Raw genomic sequence first — 17,453 nt, forward strand, 5'->3', positions numbered from 1 at the left:
TCATGCTGCAGATGCTCTGTTGGTGTTTTTCTCTGAATTTCCTGTCCCTAGGAAGGTCATGAAAAGGTCAAAGGGTGTTTTAGAGGAGGCAGAATTAGTTTAGTGTGCAGGACGAGTCAACAACAAGTTCTAATCAAATGAGATTTAAAGCAGGTTAAATGTGACTCTTGGTTTTCAACCTTCTTGAAGATCCAAGAACAAAAGTCAAATGTTCATCTACTGACCCATTTAGCAACAAAAACAGAATTAGCAGAATGTCCTCTAGCAGCTGATTCCGCCCTCTTGGATCACTGCACCAATCCCGCCCGGTTTCGCTAGACTCAGTGAAGTCTCACCTAAAGGCCAGCTGATCCACCTGGTAGTATTTTTCCTCTCGAAGGAGTTTCAGATCCTGCTCGATTAGTCTGATCAACGCCTCACAGTCCTGCAGGTAGCATGCCATTTCTCCCTCGCACTGCACCGCCTCGCCGTTCTCTGCTCGAGACATGTCCTGGAAACCAGAGGAACCATCCTTTAGGTTCTTCCTTGCTGCTGCTGGACTGCTGAATGCATCATATCGCCAACAAGCAGTAATTCATACAAACACTGATAACTGCTCTAAAAACGGGGAGCCAGAGGTCGCGACATGCACATCTGTTTTACTGCCATATCAGGCCTTTATGTGTATACACCAACTACCAGTAAATATATGACAACAAATGTCCTGCCAATAAACCCTGATTCTGAATTAACTGCCATTGAAGCACAAACTGTTGCATTGATCTTTCTTGTTTCATAACTTTCTGCACTGTTTCAACCTCTGCTTCTTAGTTTAATGGTTTTCCAAGCTATCAGAGGTCCCCTGATCCTAAAAAAATACATTTAAATAAAGATATTTAAGATAACATTTTTCACGTCAATCTGTTATTTATTAATTTATTATTTTTGATTTTACTCAGAACATTTTACAAAATTGAACAAACAGAAAAAAGCAGAGAAATAAAAGCAAACCCCCAGAACATTAAAAACAAAAAGTCTGAAAAATAATAATTAATTCATTTTTTTGTTTATTTTCTTTGTGATTTATTTCTTTTTAATCACATTTTCCTAATTTATTTTCCTTATGAATTTAAATATTTTTTAATTTTATTCTATTCTTTTCCTATCTATGGATAACATAAAATAATTAGTCAGTTTAATCCTAATTATTAGATGATTGTGATTAAAAATCCTAATTTCTTGATGATGATGTTTTGTCCCACATCATGAATACGAAGCTCTGTCTAAGAGGGGGTCTTTCTGCATGGAGTTTGCATGTTCTCCCCATGCATGCGTGGGTGGGTTCTCACCGGGTACTCCGGCTTCCTCCTTCAGCACAAAAACATGACTGTGAGGTTAATTGGTCTCTCTAAATTGCTCTTAGGTGTGAATGGGTGTGTGCGTGGTTGTTTGTCCTGTATGTCTTTGTGTTGCCCTGCCCTGTGTTGACCATATTCACCGGTTATGTCACATACCGCCCCCTGTGTTTTTCGGAGAATACTGCAGCACCGTCTGCGTCAGAGGAGCCCCGCACGACAACTTAAAGCGCGACTATAACTCAAACATCATAAAGCTGAGAACAATAAAGCTGGGATTAAAACTGTTGGAGAACTCACAGCCTGAAGAGTGTTCTTAGCGAGGGTGAGTTTCTCCTCACAGTCCACAGCAGTGTTCTGGATCTTATTGGCTTGCTGAAGCAGCAGCTCCACTCTGGAAACACACACAAGTTCAACAGTAACTTCTCTAAAATCAAACCATGATGACAACTGTTGGTTGTGTTTCCGCACCTCTCCACGGCCGGCCTGAGGGCCTTCTCCCTCTCCAGCATCTCCAGGATGAGTTTGCCCCATTCCTCCTCTAGCTCATTGGGATGGAGGCCCTGAGGAAGCTTAATCCGGCCAAATTCGATCCAAACCTGGAAACGGGAACAGTCACAGAGATCATAAGTCTTGGTCACTGGTAACATCAGCTGAGTGGGAACACAGAGGCAGCTTTCATCAGCCGTCATGTGTTTGTGTTCTGCAGAACCACTTTGCTTCAGGAACCAACACAAACAGAAACCGATCCCCCTGAGCTCAGCCCCGTGACGCACGGCGGGCCCTGCACATGGAGCTCGGCGACCATCCTATACTCGGTTGTGTGTTCGACCGCGCTCACCTCCAGCAGCTTGTAGAGATGCTCGACGTGAACCTTCTCCGTCTCCTTGATCGGGATCTCCGTCTCTTTGAAATGGATGTACTCATTATAAAGTGCCTGCAGGAGGAAATAGAGACCGTGCGACTCAAACCCAGTCAGTGATCCAGTTCAACAAACCAACGCATTTGTAACACGGATTTTACAACATGGCGGCAGAATTTCTCCCGAGGGCTTCAAGAAAAACTGAGCAGTTAACGAGATTCAGTCAGCTATGAAATTATTTGGGCAACCTTTAGTTGGAAAGTTGTTTCGAATAAAACAAAAGCAGAAAAGTTCTTAATAAAGCAGATCCATCAGATCTTTCACCTTGAGTTCAACTGGGTTCTGTGGAAAGTTTTTCTTTGCCATGAGGGCTGTATGCTGGCGGCTCCACTGGACCAGAGACGAGAACCTGGACTGGTACTCCGACCAGCGCTGGTCCACTTCCTGATGACAAGGAAGACAGGGGAAAAAGGAAGGAACAATACTTTCACTCTGAAGATCTTGAAGGACAGAAGAAAATTCGAATCATCAGCAAACAGGTCATACATGTGCAGCGATGCCCTCTCCTCCTTCTGGGATTTTAGGGAAAGCATCATAAATCGAGGAGACGTAGGTGATGACAGACTTCTCGTCTGGAGATGGAACGTCAACATCTGAGGAGAAGGTCAGAGGAAACATAAAAACAATCACATAATATTAGCAATATATGGTAGATGTTAAATAAAACCAGACTAATAAAACTAGAAAGTTTAAACTATTTCTTTTTGTAAAATAAATTAAAATGTTGCAACATTTAAACAATTCGTTATCCAGAGGACCACATGAGCAACCATGATGGCTGCTGAAGCCCAGCTGGGAAAGATGGGTTAGGGTTTAAAATATGATACTCTACATAAATAAAAGTTAAACCACTAGACCTTAAAGGCCGAGGGAATCAAAGATGCACCATTTTCCTGCTGAAGACTTTGAAGAAGTCATCCTGAGCTCTTATGTCACGTTTCTGTAATTAATGACCTTCTCTGAGAACATTTTTAAGGTATTAGACCCTCAGAAAAACCTCAGGAACATTTTTTAAGTTTAGGAGCCTTTTTATGCCTGAATGATTCAGAGTGAAGCTGCCAGACTTACAAAGTAAATATTAGGAAAACCACAGTAATGTAACTGCTGGAAGTTCTGTTTCATTACGTTAGAAGAACACTTCTGGTCCACAGCCTCACCTTCAGCGTCCAGCAGTCTCGTCACCCCTAATGACTCTGCAATCTCGAAGGCCTGCTCAAGGTTCTCGTGGTTGCTCTGCCGGCCTACGGCCTCCATGTCGATGAGGTCAGGCCTGCAAAAGCAAACACACACACAGAGAAAACATGTTGGCGTGTGTCTATTGCAACTGCACCACAGGTCAGTCTGCGGCATGCTCTGACCTGTATCTGTGCAGCAGAGCGTTGAACATGTGTCCGTCTCTCCACGACGAGGTGAAGTTGACGCAGCGGAGGCCGGCGTAGCCCTCTGTGGCCTGCTGACTCCATAACAGCAGCTTCTCTTTGGCTGTGAGGTCAGATGACTCGCCGCAGACGTAGATCTCAGAGATCTGAAAGGGAACAAGAACAGAGACCAGAGTTACTTCAAGATGAGATGTTGCAGGAAACCAGTTCAGAAACAAGATGCAAAGAATAACTCTGATTCAACCCTGCTGTTTCCTCTCACCTCTCTGTCTTTGACCATTAATACTGAAAATACTGAGTATGTTTGAGTTATGAACAGTTTCATTCATGTATAATTTAATTAATTTCTTCTTTGGACAATGAGCAACAGTTGTCCTCTCAATTCCCTCTGTTTAGGACTGTTTGTCCACACTGACGCAGGCAGGGTGATGTATGAGCAGTACCTCTCAGTGCTTGGCTGCCGTTTTTGTAATCAGTCGACTCCTCTCCGATCTCCCTCTGCCTCTCTGCCTGCTGCTCATGCAGAGCTGGAAAAAGTCCGGAGAATGCTGGAAAACTGCGGCAACAGCCAAAAATGCAGAGCGGGAGGGAGAAGAGCGACCAGGCCAAAAAAGATGACTGCTAAATCTGTGCAGCAGAAACTCAGAGGCTTCACACTAAGTCAACATCTGTGAAGTTCAACACCTTCATGCAGGTATGCAGAAATAACGTCATGACATTTCAGCAAATATAACCGGTTATTAATGCACAGGGCCTCACTAAGGTGGGAAAACACAGTCCTGCACGTCCACTGCTGCAGCGCTGCCTCATCCTCCACTGCTTTGGGATGCAACAACCAGGAAAATGAACACCATCAGACCGGAGCCGAAGGGGGAAGTCAGAAGGATCAGCAATCTTATTTATTGCGGAGCCCGGTTCTGTTCAGGTCCTGGATGATTCCAGCCCATCATTTGCATCATCCAGCAACCACCCCATTGTTTAGAGGCAACAAAAAGCAGCTACTACCAGGTGTCTTGATATTTATCCATGAATCGGATGGATTTTGGCCTTTCCCATCGATTAAAACTGTCCAAATATCCCAAAGCATTCAGACTGTAGAAATATACCATCCCAACCAAACCAGAACTGATCCAGATCGTCAAGTTGGGACTTCCCAGATATTAAAACATTTCCACTTTAAACATCTCTGTATATGTGCCGATGTCATGAGACTCACCTCTACCTAGACACACATTTATTCGGCTCCAGCTTCTTCTGTTTTAACTCGGGTTCTGATCTTGGATTTCTGTGCAACAAAACTATTGAGGAAATCCTCCAGTTAAACCTCCTACTCCTCCTGCCAGGTAAAATCTTCATCTTTGGGAATTTTTATTGTGCCAAACCCTTCAGATCCAATCAAAAGCTGTTTCTTTCCCACATTGGTTCATTCCTTGGGTTTAAGGAGCTCATTTTTGATTCATAGATCAGATTAACAAGCTTCAACCCAGCACTGAAACAATACAGCACTGAAGCTGGGCTCTGATTGAGCAGAGTCATAAAGGGATAATTCACCTCTTCTTGGTTTCTGGACAAACGTTGATCAGTTAAACTATAACACCTCAGAACACTGGGCCCAATTTAACAGGGAAGTGAAAGGGTTCAAGAGGTTGAAAAATCTGTCTTTTTATTAGTTTCGATTTGTTTTCTGTTAGCTCCTCCTCCGCAGCCAAAGTCTAAAGAAACTCTTAAAAACTGTTCATCAAGATCACTTTAAAACATTAATGGAAAGCCTGACTGCTTGGAGGGAAAAAAGAGAAGAAATGTGGACTGGATCAGGACTTTTTGTGCGGTACTGTATAATGCACTAGAAGGGACGATCCAGCGGCATCAGATCCGGTGTTGTCATTGGCTGGGCAACTTCTCACCAGAAAAGCCAGCAGAGATGATGCTGAAAGTGTCGGACTAAATGTAAAATTGGAAAATCCTTTTGCAAGTCAAAACAAGCAGGTTCCTGAACCGGTCCTCCTTCAGAGACGTGTCCCCTTATTGGACTTCAGAATGTGGAGGAGAAGAATGAGATGATAAAAGAAAAAGGCTGGAGACGGACGGACGGACGGAACCAACCTCATACTGAAGTCACAATTCCACCTTGTATATGTGTATTTAAGGACATAAAGATATATGCAGAATATATCTTATAACACAAAAAAAATGCAAAGTGTACCGGAGTCAAATTCCTTGTTTGTTGTATGTACAAACTTGGCAATAAAGCTGGTTCTGATTCTGATGGACGGACGGACAAACAGATGGATGAGGCATTTTCAAGGACAAAGCAGCTCGGTGGATTTTCAATCTGTTTATGCAGAAAACAGAAACAGGCAGCAGCTGTTAAAACAGAGACGGCTGGACTCAACACCATCATAAGGACAGAAGTTCTGATGAACGTTCATCAGGACCAAGCAGGTCCATGTAAGCTGCTGGGCTGCACAGCTGACCTGAAACCACTCTTCATAAAGTGAAGAAGACCAAAACTAAACAACCTGGAGCTGATGGACCTGAACTGGAACAGTGGAGCCCCTTCCAACACATCCATGGTGAGTTCAAACATCACTGAGGCTAGTAGGTTCTGTTGGGTCGTTCCTTTTACGTAAACCTGACCAGTTTTACATAAATACACAAGAATTCCCTTCAGTTATAATTCATAGAGTCTTCAGAGAGAATAAATTATAACAGAATTTCAGCAGCAATCCCACTTCCTTCCAACACTTCGCTGTTGATTAGAACATGTCTCCAGAATTATTCATCAAGCACCAGAACCATTTATTTGTGTACGGTCCAGATTGGTGTCTGTCAATCAGCTCCATCTGGAAGCTGTACCAATATACAATCAATAATAACACCTGGCTGATCATGGCTGCAAACATCTTTCTCCGCCCAGTGCAAAAATGTTCTGATCCATTCCAGATTTCTTTTCATTTTCAGAATTCTTGGTGTTTGAGTCCAGTCCTGACAGCTGAAGCCTCGGTGTTTCTGGACCTGCTGGACTTCCTTCAGGGTTTGAACACTTTTCTCCTGCAGACTAACCTTAATTTAACACATTTATAATCTTTGCGGTGATGTTCTACTGCAGGCCAGGGCGAATGGAGCTAAAATCCTATCTTCAGTCTGTCCAACCAGCTTCACCGACCTGATGTGGAACAGATGAGCCGCCAGCATGATTCCTCTCTTTAGTTTAAGACCCTTTCTATTCATTAATGATACTTAACTCAGAGTAAACAGGCTGAAAATGTTCTGGTTTCACACCCAAACTGAATGGAAAAGCAGCCAAAGTCCAGAGAAACACGTTTTAAAGACCTTCAGAACTGCTGATGAAACCACTGCTGGATGAAAGACTTCTGCTTCTAAGTGCAGCTAAGACCCAAATGATTCACACACCCTCAGGGGTATGAATACTTTTGGTTTTAGCTGTATATTATTTGTGCAACGTCATCCATCATTTCAACATTGCTTGTTGCTACTTTAAACACAACCTCCTGCTGCAAACATCCGTTACGTTTTAAGCTCAACTACTCAGAACCAGCTGCATCCTGGAGGAGCTTCAGAAAACGAACATTTAGAAAAGTTCATCATCGGTGCTGAAACCATTAAAAACGCCTATATTTGATGTGATTCAGCTGGTTTTAAACTGATGTTGTCAGCTTTCTAAATGACCTTTTCCTGCTTTCTGTTTACATTTCTGGTAAATGAGAAGTTTCAGCTCACAGGAGAAAGTGAACCTGTCATTACAGCCAATGACCTTTCTCCTACACACCAAACAACCATCCTTTTCTGCCTCACACTCCTGCAGACGTCAGCATGTGTGTGTGTGTGTGTGTGTGTGTGTGTGTGTGTGTGTGTGTGTGTGTGTGTGTGGGTGTGTGTGTGGGTGGGTGTGTGTGTGTGTGTGTGGGTGTGTGTGTGTGTGGGTGTGTGTGTGTGTGTGTGGGTGGAGACAGAGGGAAAATCCAGGATGGAGGGACAGGCTGGGCTGCGTTGATTAGACCACGAGAACAAAGGCGGAAAGAGTCGAGAGAAGATTCATGTCTTCATGATCCAAAAAGAACACAAACGCCACATGAATGCTGCTGTGACACGCTGAACACGTGAATGCTGCTGTGACACGTTGAACACGTGAATGCCGCTGTGACACGTTGAACACGTGAATGCCGCTGTGACACGTTGAACACGTGAATGCCGCTGTGACACGCTGAACACGTGAATGCCGCTGTGACACGTTGAACACGTGAATGCTGCTGTGACACGCTGAACACATGAATGCTGCTGTGACACGCTGAACACGTGAATGCTGCTGTGACACGTTGAACACGTGAATGCCGCTGTGACACGCTGAACACGTGAATGCCGCTGTGACACATTGAACACGTGAATGCTGCTGTGACACGCTGAACACGTGAATGATTCTGTGAAACGCTGAACACACAAATGCTGCTGTGACACGCTGAACACATGAATGCTGCTGTGACACGCTGAACGCATGAATGCTGCTGTGACACGCTGAACACGTGAATGCCGCTGTGACACGCTGAACACGTGAATGCCGCTGTGACACGCTGAACACGTGAATGATTCTGTGACACGCTGAACACATGAATGCTGCTGTGACACGCTGAACACATGAATGCTGCTGTGACACGTTGAACACGTGAATGCCGCTGTGACACGCTGAACACGTGAATGCCGCTGTGACACGTTGAACACGTGAATGCCGCTGTGACACGCTGAACACGTGAATGCCGCTGTGACACGCTGAACACGTGAATGCCGCTGTGACACGTTGAACACGTGAATGATTCTGTGAAACGCTGAACACACGAATGCTGCTGTGACACGCTGAACACATGAATGCTGCTGTGACACGCTGAACACATGAATGCTGCTGTGACACGCTGAACACGTGAATGCCGCTGTGACACGCTGAACACGTGAATGCCGCTGTGACACGCTGAACACGTGAATGATTCTGTGACACGCTGAACACATGAATGCTGCTGTGACACGCTGAACACATGAATGCTGCTGTGACACGTTGAACACGTGAATGCCGCTGTGACACGCTGAACACGTGAATGCCGCTGTGACACGTTGAACACGTGAATGCCGCTGTGACACGCTGAACACGTGAATGCCGCTGTGACACGCTGAACACGTGAATGCCGCTGTGACACGTTGAACACGTGAATGCCGCTGTGACACGCTAAACACGTGAATGACGATGTGACATGCTGAACACGTGAATGCCGCTGTGACACGCTGATCACGTGAATGCCGCTGTGACACGCTGAACACGTGAATGCCGCTGTGACACGTTGAACACGTGAATGCCGCTGTGACACGTTGAACACGTGAATGCCGCTGTGACACGCTGAACACATGAATGCTGCTGTGACACGTTGAACACGTGAATGCCGCTGTGACACGCTGAACACATGAATGACGCTGTGACACGCTGAACACATGAATGCAACGGAACCAAACTCAAACTAAATGAGCTGCAGGAGTTCCTCCAAGCACCAGAGACCAGTGGTTTGGAAAATAAGGTCCAGGAACTGAATTATTCCCCATTTCCTGGGAATAAATATCTGCGGTCTGTGGTCCGGAGTGAGGGAGAAACACAGCAGTCATCGGGATAACTACTGCTGGCAGAACCATTGTTTTAAAATTAATGTTGAGCCTGGTGCTGTTTTGATTTAAAATGACATCACTGATATCCTGTCCTGTAAATCTGGAGTTTTAGCCAGTCCATCCACTCATCCTGGGAATGAAGGTTCAATGGTTTCTTTTTAATCCAGGGTTGAATAATTTTACAGCAAACATCGACAGTTTTGATGTGTTTCGGATCCTTTTGGGTTCAGGTTTCAACTATCTGACCCAAACTGTTCCTCTCACATGATAAGATTGGTCCAGATGAGCTGGAAGCTACTGAAACACCAGAATCTCTTTCTACAGTGAAGCTTGTTTTAAATCAGCGCAGACTGAGAGGGTGACACCAAGACAGACCCGACAGCTGTCCACATGAACGGGCCAAATATGTTCTGGTCAGACAAAGCAAAGATGGAGCTAATTCACCACAGTGTTGTTAGTATGTTTGGGGGAGTAGGAGCGAGGCTTCCAAATTAAAGAACACCGTACTAACTGTCAAGCATGGTGGTGGCAGCATCATGCTCTGGGACTGTTTCACTGTCAGTGGTTCTGGTCCACTGGACAACATGAATGGAATTAATGAAGTCAAATCAACAGAGAGATGAATGAAAGCTGGACACAGACGGAAATATTCAACAAACCCAAACTGGTTCTGGAAGGGAAAAGGCAGGGAAGAATTAAGCTGCTTGGACCCCCGTCATAGAGATCCAAAGTCCCAACCAGTTGAAGGTTTTAGGTCTGCGCCAGAAACTCCATTAATCCAATGAGGAAGAGCAGTCAAAGAATAAGGGATGATTCGGAGCATTTCTGGAGGTTTATGTATCGTTCTGTCAGATTCAGAGGAGAAATAAATTAACAATAAAACTAAACTTCTTTTATTCTCACTCCACCATGAAGTAGGAAGTTCAGGTCCAAAATATTTTTTACATTTTATTTCATACATCTGGAATATCTCCCTCTTCATATGAAGATCATTTTAAATATTTTAATTATTTTAACTAATTCAATTGTTTCTTGAGATTTTCTCAAGTTGTAACTTTTAAAGTCTTCCAGGGATGTTCAAAGTGTGGCCCGGGGGCCATTTGGGGCCCCTGGACTGAAGTTGTCTGGCACCTCGACTGCAATTTAAGGATGATCCAAATCTGATTGAGACCTTTTAATGATAATGAGGGCAAAATTCTCAAAAACGTCTTGAAATGGAAAATGTCTTTTAATAAGCGCCCTTTTTGCATTCTCTTTAACTTCATAGCAAATAGGGCCTCATGTATCCAGGGACTAACTCAAAAAAACTAGTACACGCCGATTTGCTAAATAAAGCAAGAGTGAGTCCAGTTCAAGTCCGGTCTGCTGAGAATACACTAAATATTTTGACTGAATGTCGTTCTTTTAAGAAGTCATTTACCTTCCTACCAATAACTTCCAAAGCGCTTTCCACTACAATCAGTCATCCACCAGTTCATCCACCAGTTCACACACTGACAGTGGTGAGCTACATGGTAGACACAGCGGCCCTGGGCCAGACTGGCAGAAGTGAGGCTGCCATACAATCTGCACCACCGGACCTTCTAACCAGCATCAGCAGGCAAGGAGGGTGAAGTGTCTTGCCCAAGGACACATCGACTGAGGGGGACTGGAAATGGCAACCCACCAGTTACAAGACAAACCCCTATCTACTGAGGACACCACTGGTGTAAACGGTATGATTCCTCTCCCATAAAGCTGCATTTCTCTCTTAAATATGTATTCTATATTAGACGCAAACCTGCGGCAGCTGTTTTGAAGCAAACTGTTTCTGCGGCGCCAGCGGACTCTGCATTGTAGAGTCCAGTTTCTCCGACGAGCTGCTGGTTAGGCCTCCCCAGTCTGTCTGACTGGGAGTGGTACCAGCCGTTTCTGGAGATGTCAGTGGAAGATCGCTGGAGTAGCCCGACTCGAAAAGAGACGACATCCCTTGGGAGTCCAGCCTGAATGCATTCATGGGGTCCTGAATCTGCAGCTGGTTGGAGGACGTGGGCAAATCCCCTGCTGATGTTTTGCTTCTATTCCCATCCTCCAACAGATGGACTTTCAGAATATTTCCTGTGACTGTTGATGGTCCAGGAGGCTCTATATGAACTTCCACGTCATCTTCATCTTTCCAAAGTGGGGAGCCCAAATCACTGGGGTAGACCGTCCTCACCACACAGAGCTTCCCATCCACCTCTCGGATATGGACTACACCTTTAAGCTCTTTTACAGAAGGTGTATCCACGATCGGCTTATTCCTACTTTCCCCTCCATCCTTATTCACTTTGTCCTTCTCCACAACCCCCTTCTTCTGTATCCAGGGCTTTTCTACAACCCCCTGAACTGTCTCCCGAACCCGGCAGACCCTGCCCCCCCCTGGAGTGGTACTCCCGAGGGCCGAGGCCGCGTTGACCGGGGTGGTGGTAGTTGTTTGGCTTGGGATGCTGGAGACGTCTATGATCGCACTGACGGTGTCTTCCTCCCCGGGAAAGCAGAAGACCCCTCTCCAGGCTGGGCTGGGCGTGGGGGTCACTTCAAGTCTTCTGCTGCTCAACAGCCCCCCCAAAGAGGTGCCCACAGAGCCCGGGGACAGAGTATTGCTGTGTGGATCGGTTCTGGAATGACTTAAGTGGGATTCAGGCACTGTTCTGCTGCACTCTGTTTCTTCAGGTCTTTTCTCCTTCTCCAGATCGTCCTCTTTAGGCTCATGGCCTCGCTGAAGCACCCGGTTCTGTTTTTCGTCCTCTGCTCTCCAGTTCTTATTGCCCTTCTGCTTTCGTCTGAAACGCAGGCGTTTCTTTGGTGAAAGAGTCGTTGCTCCGTCCTGATCCCCCTCACGAAGAGGCCGAACACAGCCCATGGAGTTCCCCATGTCTCCGATAATGCCACAAGGGGAAAGGAAGGCAGTAAAACAGGAAGTTGAATGGAAAGATGGATTTGGCAAAAGAAGGAGATCAACCTTCACACCTCTTCTGACCTGCAGGAGATTCAGGAAGTATGTTCTCCGGTCTGTGTTTGTGCAGACAGCTGGGTGCTTCAGCTGTTTCAGTGGAAGGAGACAGTTATTACGGCCCAGTCCAGCTCAGGAGTCGGATTTATCGGTAAACTAGCGTAAGGCAACATGTTGGAGGGGATCATGAGTCATTTTCAGCCCATTGGGAATTCTCCAGACACCCCACCTTCAAAGTGAGGCTAGAGAAATGAATGTAAAACTGTTTATAGTCTCATCTTCTTCAATCATATGACCCCTTGACCTCTCAGGAAAACTGATGACAGCTACAGCCCGGAGTGAGAAAAACCTTCATTTCTGCTCCTGTTTCATTGCAACCAATAGAACCTGAACGAAGGGATGCTGAGTTTCCAGGTCGAAGAGCTCTATCTGAGCTCATGAATTAATGATATCCAGGCCACGCTGTGGTAATGTTAATGCAGCAGAGGAGAAGTTAGAGCTGTATCTAAGGTCTTCCCACGGTATTCACGCTGGAGCAGAAAATTCTGCCGAGGCAGAACGTCCTGCAGACTGGACGTGCGTGACAAGAGTGAGCTGACAGCCAATGCTGCAACAGATTGCAGGAAAGTCCGGCCAATACTCCGACAGCTCATTAAAAACTCAATCAGAGCCTCAGGTTCCCACCTCCAAACCGTTTGATCCGGACCATTCAGGCGATTTTTCCTGTGGTGATTCTGCTCCTCTGACAAGTGTTTTTATCCTCAGTGAGGTGGCATTTAAAACAGCTGGCAGGATGAAGAGTCTGAATATGAGGTCTGAAAATGGGAAAATAAACCCACATGAAGCCAGCGGGAAAGCTGGGGATTACAGCCCTCTCCCCTGAAAGATCCTCCCCACCTCCGCATCAATCCCTGAGGTTCAGAGTTTTCATTTTGCCAGGAACCCTCAGGAACTCAGGAGCCCTTTCTCCTCATCAGGTGGTGCAGTGCGACGATGCAACAGCTGGAAAAACCCACAGTTTGCAGGTTGTAGGCAGGACTTGGATGAAGATGCCAAAAGTACAACTACAGTCTGTTAATTACTTCTTATGTCTGTTTTTTAGGAAAAGGCCTCTGGGTTACGACATAGACTCAACACAAAACAGTTCTGGTCCTCCGTTAGATTCAGTGAGGACTTTCAGTTCCACAACAAGATTGATTTCTTGTGCAGATGTGCAGTATATCTGGAGCAGAGCAAAAGGGATTCAGAGTCTAGTGAAGGATAGTCCCGAAAATAAAGCAGAACCGCATAAAAACATCACGTCCCCTCAGAAACAAAGACGGGAGGTGTCTCCGGCTAAAACGAAACCTTCAGAGCAGAGCTGGGCTGATCCGATTGATACGCTGGAGGCTGGATGAGCACTGAGCGTTCCTGCGATGTTGGGCGGCCCCTCCAATCAGCTGAGGGATGATGGGATCTTTCCTTGCTGTATGTTTGTGGTTTGAGGCCTGCTGATCCAACAGCAGGCAGCCTGGATCTGCCGCTCCCTCCACCGGCTGCACAGCTCAGCTTTATCCGAGGCTCGCAGATGCCGGCGGAAGAAGAGAAAAAGCTTTTATCTCCTGGTTGCTGCGGCTTCACTCTCTCCTCTGCTCGATCCCTCACCAGCCCACCCCTCCCATTCTTGGCTCTCTTCCTCCACCAATCCGCTTCCTCATCACTCCCTTCACTCTCTCTCTCAGCTGTTAGCGAACAGCTTTCTGTGCCACAAACACACACTTGGCCCAAACGATGCCCTAAACAACAGGCTGCAACAGGGACAGACAGCAATCTGAGGATAAATGTTTCATTATCTAACCACAATCAATTTATGCACACTCATAGTAATGTGCAGGATTGGAGGGTTTTTGCACAGAAACTCTTCTCCGTTACCTCACTGAAAACTGCCGTTGGTTTTTGAAGAAGAAATGTTGAATTTGCTTCAAACAGATCGAACTATTTAACAGTTAAAGAAACAACGGATAAACTGGTAACTGAATTATTCCAGGAATTTTGAACATAAGATCCATCTAAAATTGTTCTTAGGCATGACTCCACCCTCACATATAGCGGTTTTAAGCATCTGCAGGGTTCCCACCCATCAGAGCACCGAGATTTATGAATATAGCTCCTAGATGTGATCCTGTGCTGAGCTGCAGTCACAATGGCTGCAGAGTGAAGATGTGTGCAGAAAGTGACTGAAGATCAGGGAAGACCGAGTGAAACAATCCTGATCAATCATCTTTTCTTGACATCAAGCATCATAGAACATCACAGACAAAAAACTGGAACCAATGGGAGAAAAGCACCACTCAATGAGTTGATGTTGCGACCACGCATGGTGAGGAGGATGGCACCAGGGGTCACTGCTGGAAAACTGCAGTAAAACGTGCCGCCTTGAGGTCACAAGTGTCCATAACAAGCATTAGATGCAGTCTTCATGCCAGCTGCTTGTTTGGGAAAAAGCCTTTTCTTGTCCTACCATCCAACTGTGAGCATGTGGATCTCTCTAAACTCTACAGAGACTTTAACTTGACCAGCTGAGACTAAATTACAGCAACAACCAAACAATCCAGGTGGATCTAGTTTCAAACACAGCTGATTGGTGGTAACCGTCTTCAGCCCCAGCACCGGTACCGGGGGAAGCATTTAACTTTTGATTTTCTACTTTTGTTGCTGTTAAACACAGACACGGATGGCCTCCTCAGAAATGAACACCAAACACAGTTAAAACTACAAGCAATGGAATCAGAAAACTGGGTCTCAGCTGTTCAACACAAAGCTTCTACACAAAACCAAGAGTTCTGAAAGAGAATACAAGTTCTGTCACAATCCACCCAGGATTTCCTCAACCAGCAGCAAAGGAGGACCAGAATTATCACTCAAGTTAGAAAAACATAATTAATAACATGATTATTTAAAAAGACGTTGTAGTTTGGGTCAGTTATTTAGAGCACAAACTGCAAGAAAGCCCTAGTAAGGTGAAGGGTCTGTGATGCTGTGGGCCATTTTCTCTTCCAAAGGCCCTGGGAACCTCGTTGTCCTTGATATATCAAAACATAAAGATCTGGTTAGATGTTCCAGAAAACTTTACCGGATCTTTGAGCAGGATCCAAATCATATGACCCTATCAATGCAGAAATGGTTTTAGCAGACCTCCTCGGTTGTCAGGCCTAAATCCTATAAAAAGCTTTCAGGCAGATCTTACGAGAAGAAAGCACCATAGAGGAACCAAGGCTCTGAACGATCCAGAGAAGTTGAAGAAAAGGAATGTTCAAGAATCCAGCTCCATATGATCCAACCCTCTGAAATGTTACAGGAGTCAAGAGTGGCCCTGTCAGAAAAAAGTATTTTAGTAGTGCTCCTGTGTGTTTTAGTGTGTATTTGACATTTAAAATAACTGCTCACTTGGATCTAAAAAGCTGAAGATTTTTTCTGCCAGCTCTTGAGCAAGTGATGCATGAACCCTGCATCTCTCTGTCTGAAACGACAGCCTGCAGTTGAAATCTCTATGAATTAAAATAATTTGTTTATTATTTCAGATTTCTGGCTCTACTTGCACCATCAGTTAAACTGTTTATATTTGCAGCCACTGCTGTCTAATGTTAAACACTAATTTGTGCATAAAATTCATAATTTTCATTATTTCAGTGAAATGAGGAATATTTCTTGCTTTTGTTTTTTCATAAATTCATGGCTTTATAAAGAATGAGCAGAAACTTTTACTAATAAACGTAATTTATTTTGACTATTTGCATGTTTCACACGAGTGAAAAAGTTTAAAGCTTCCCCTCTAACACAAACATAACTGTATGCAAAGGTCTAGACTGTAATAATTTACAATAATAAGCAGGAGTGATGACCTGCTTACTCTTTAATGCAGAGCCACTCTGACAGGTCAGGAGATAAAGCAGCAAGCCTGCATGAAGCCTTCAGAGCTCTGTGGAAAAACTAACTCCAGGGATTGGAGGGACTTGGTGTGACAAGCAGCCTGGTCAGCCAATCAGAGGCAGCCACAGGGCAGCAGGAAGACTACTTGGAGGATGGAGACTGGCGTGTTCACCTCAACAGTGACACCTTGTGGTGATGGAGAGTAACTGCAGAGTGGGTTGTATAAAGGAGGACAAAGAGTTCAGAACTGCTGGGGAAGATGTTTGCCTGATCCAGATGATGAAACGGTCTGTAACAGGATGTGAAACAGAAACCAATTTCAGCTCTGAGTTAAAGGAAACTGACTGCTTTGGGAGAGTCCCTGCAAGCAGCTGAGTCCTGCTCACACAGACCTCCAGGCCTTCTCCAGAACTTCATCACCATCAGGGGAGCAAAACTGCTGCAGGAAATGTTTCAACTTTACAACCAATTAGGCCCCAGTTTCTCTGTAGCATCAATTATCCGGTGCCAATCAGAGTCAGAGCAGAACTACAGCCTTAAACTTAATGAGGTTCACTCTGCAGCCACTGACGTCTACAGTTAAGAGTCTGATATCTGAGGGAGGATTAGAGCTTAGATCTTCACAGACAAAAGAAATTAAAAGTGACATTTAGTCATCTGGAAGTGGATGAATACCAATAAGCTAACTAGATGCACTCAAATGATAAAATAAGTCTTAGGTCATTGATCCAGCCCTCATTTCTCCTTCCAAGATGTTCTTACGGTACCGTAAAGTGGGACTTGATCAGCAGTTCTCACAGCTTTCTGCTTTAAAGTTTTCCTTTGGACTCATTTTTAGTGCAGTCCCATCTAATTAGAGAAACGAGCTGTACCTTAGAGTATGAGATGAAACCATGCTTTCTTTGAAACCTCTAGATAACATTCGTTCGTAATGTTTTGTTCTCGACTTTTAGACATGCTGAATAGAAAGGGTGGACATCAAGTCTCCAAGACAGACCAGTTTCCCACTGTAGCTCCAATGTGAAACAGTGAACATCATCTTCAACCTCCCTCAACTCTCTCTGTAATCCTCCTGCAGCCTCAGTCCCGTCCATCATCAGGATTAAACCTCCTTCCTCCTTTAATCTCTTCACCAAAATTATTCTGTGGCCAAACCGCTGAGTCAGGCCCCCACAGCCAGCTATACGACGGTCTCCATGGCAACCAGCTGGCAGCATCACCTTGTCAAGGGTCACATGACTAAAGACAAGTAGCTGCTGCTGCTTACAGCATCA

The 17,453-nt window shown here is 45.1% G+C and overlaps 1 protein-coding gene across 1 annotated transcript in view; it reads right to left on the reverse strand.

Moving 5' to 3' along the window:
- The window catches only part of macf1a (microtubule actin crosslinking factor 1a), a 231,471-nt gene that overhangs the window by 135,898 nt on the left and 78,120 nt on the right, over positions 1-17,453 (reverse strand). Inside the window, exons 6-13 of the mRNA XM_047383195.1 lie at positions 3,615-3,781; positions 3,414-3,526; positions 2,743-2,849; positions 2,521-2,640; positions 2,176-2,271; positions 1,806-1,933; positions 1,635-1,728; positions 336-490 (exon numbers count right to left, since the gene is read on the reverse strand). Coding sequence (XP_047239151.1) covers positions 336-490; positions 1,635-1,728; positions 1,806-1,933; positions 2,176-2,271; positions 2,521-2,640; positions 2,743-2,849; positions 3,414-3,526; positions 3,615-3,781 — 980 coding nt within the window. The remainder of the gene's footprint in view (positions 1-335; positions 491-1,634; positions 1,729-1,805; positions 1,934-2,175; positions 2,272-2,520; positions 2,641-2,742; positions 2,850-3,413; positions 3,527-3,614; positions 3,782-17,453) is intronic.

This window comes from Girardinichthys multiradiatus, chromosome 13, assembly GCF_021462225.1.
Source record: "Girardinichthys multiradiatus isolate DD_20200921_A chromosome 13, DD_fGirMul_XY1, whole genome shotgun sequence".
Lineage (NCBI taxonomy): Eukaryota > Metazoa > Chordata > Actinopteri > Cyprinodontiformes > Goodeidae > Girardinichthys > Girardinichthys multiradiatus.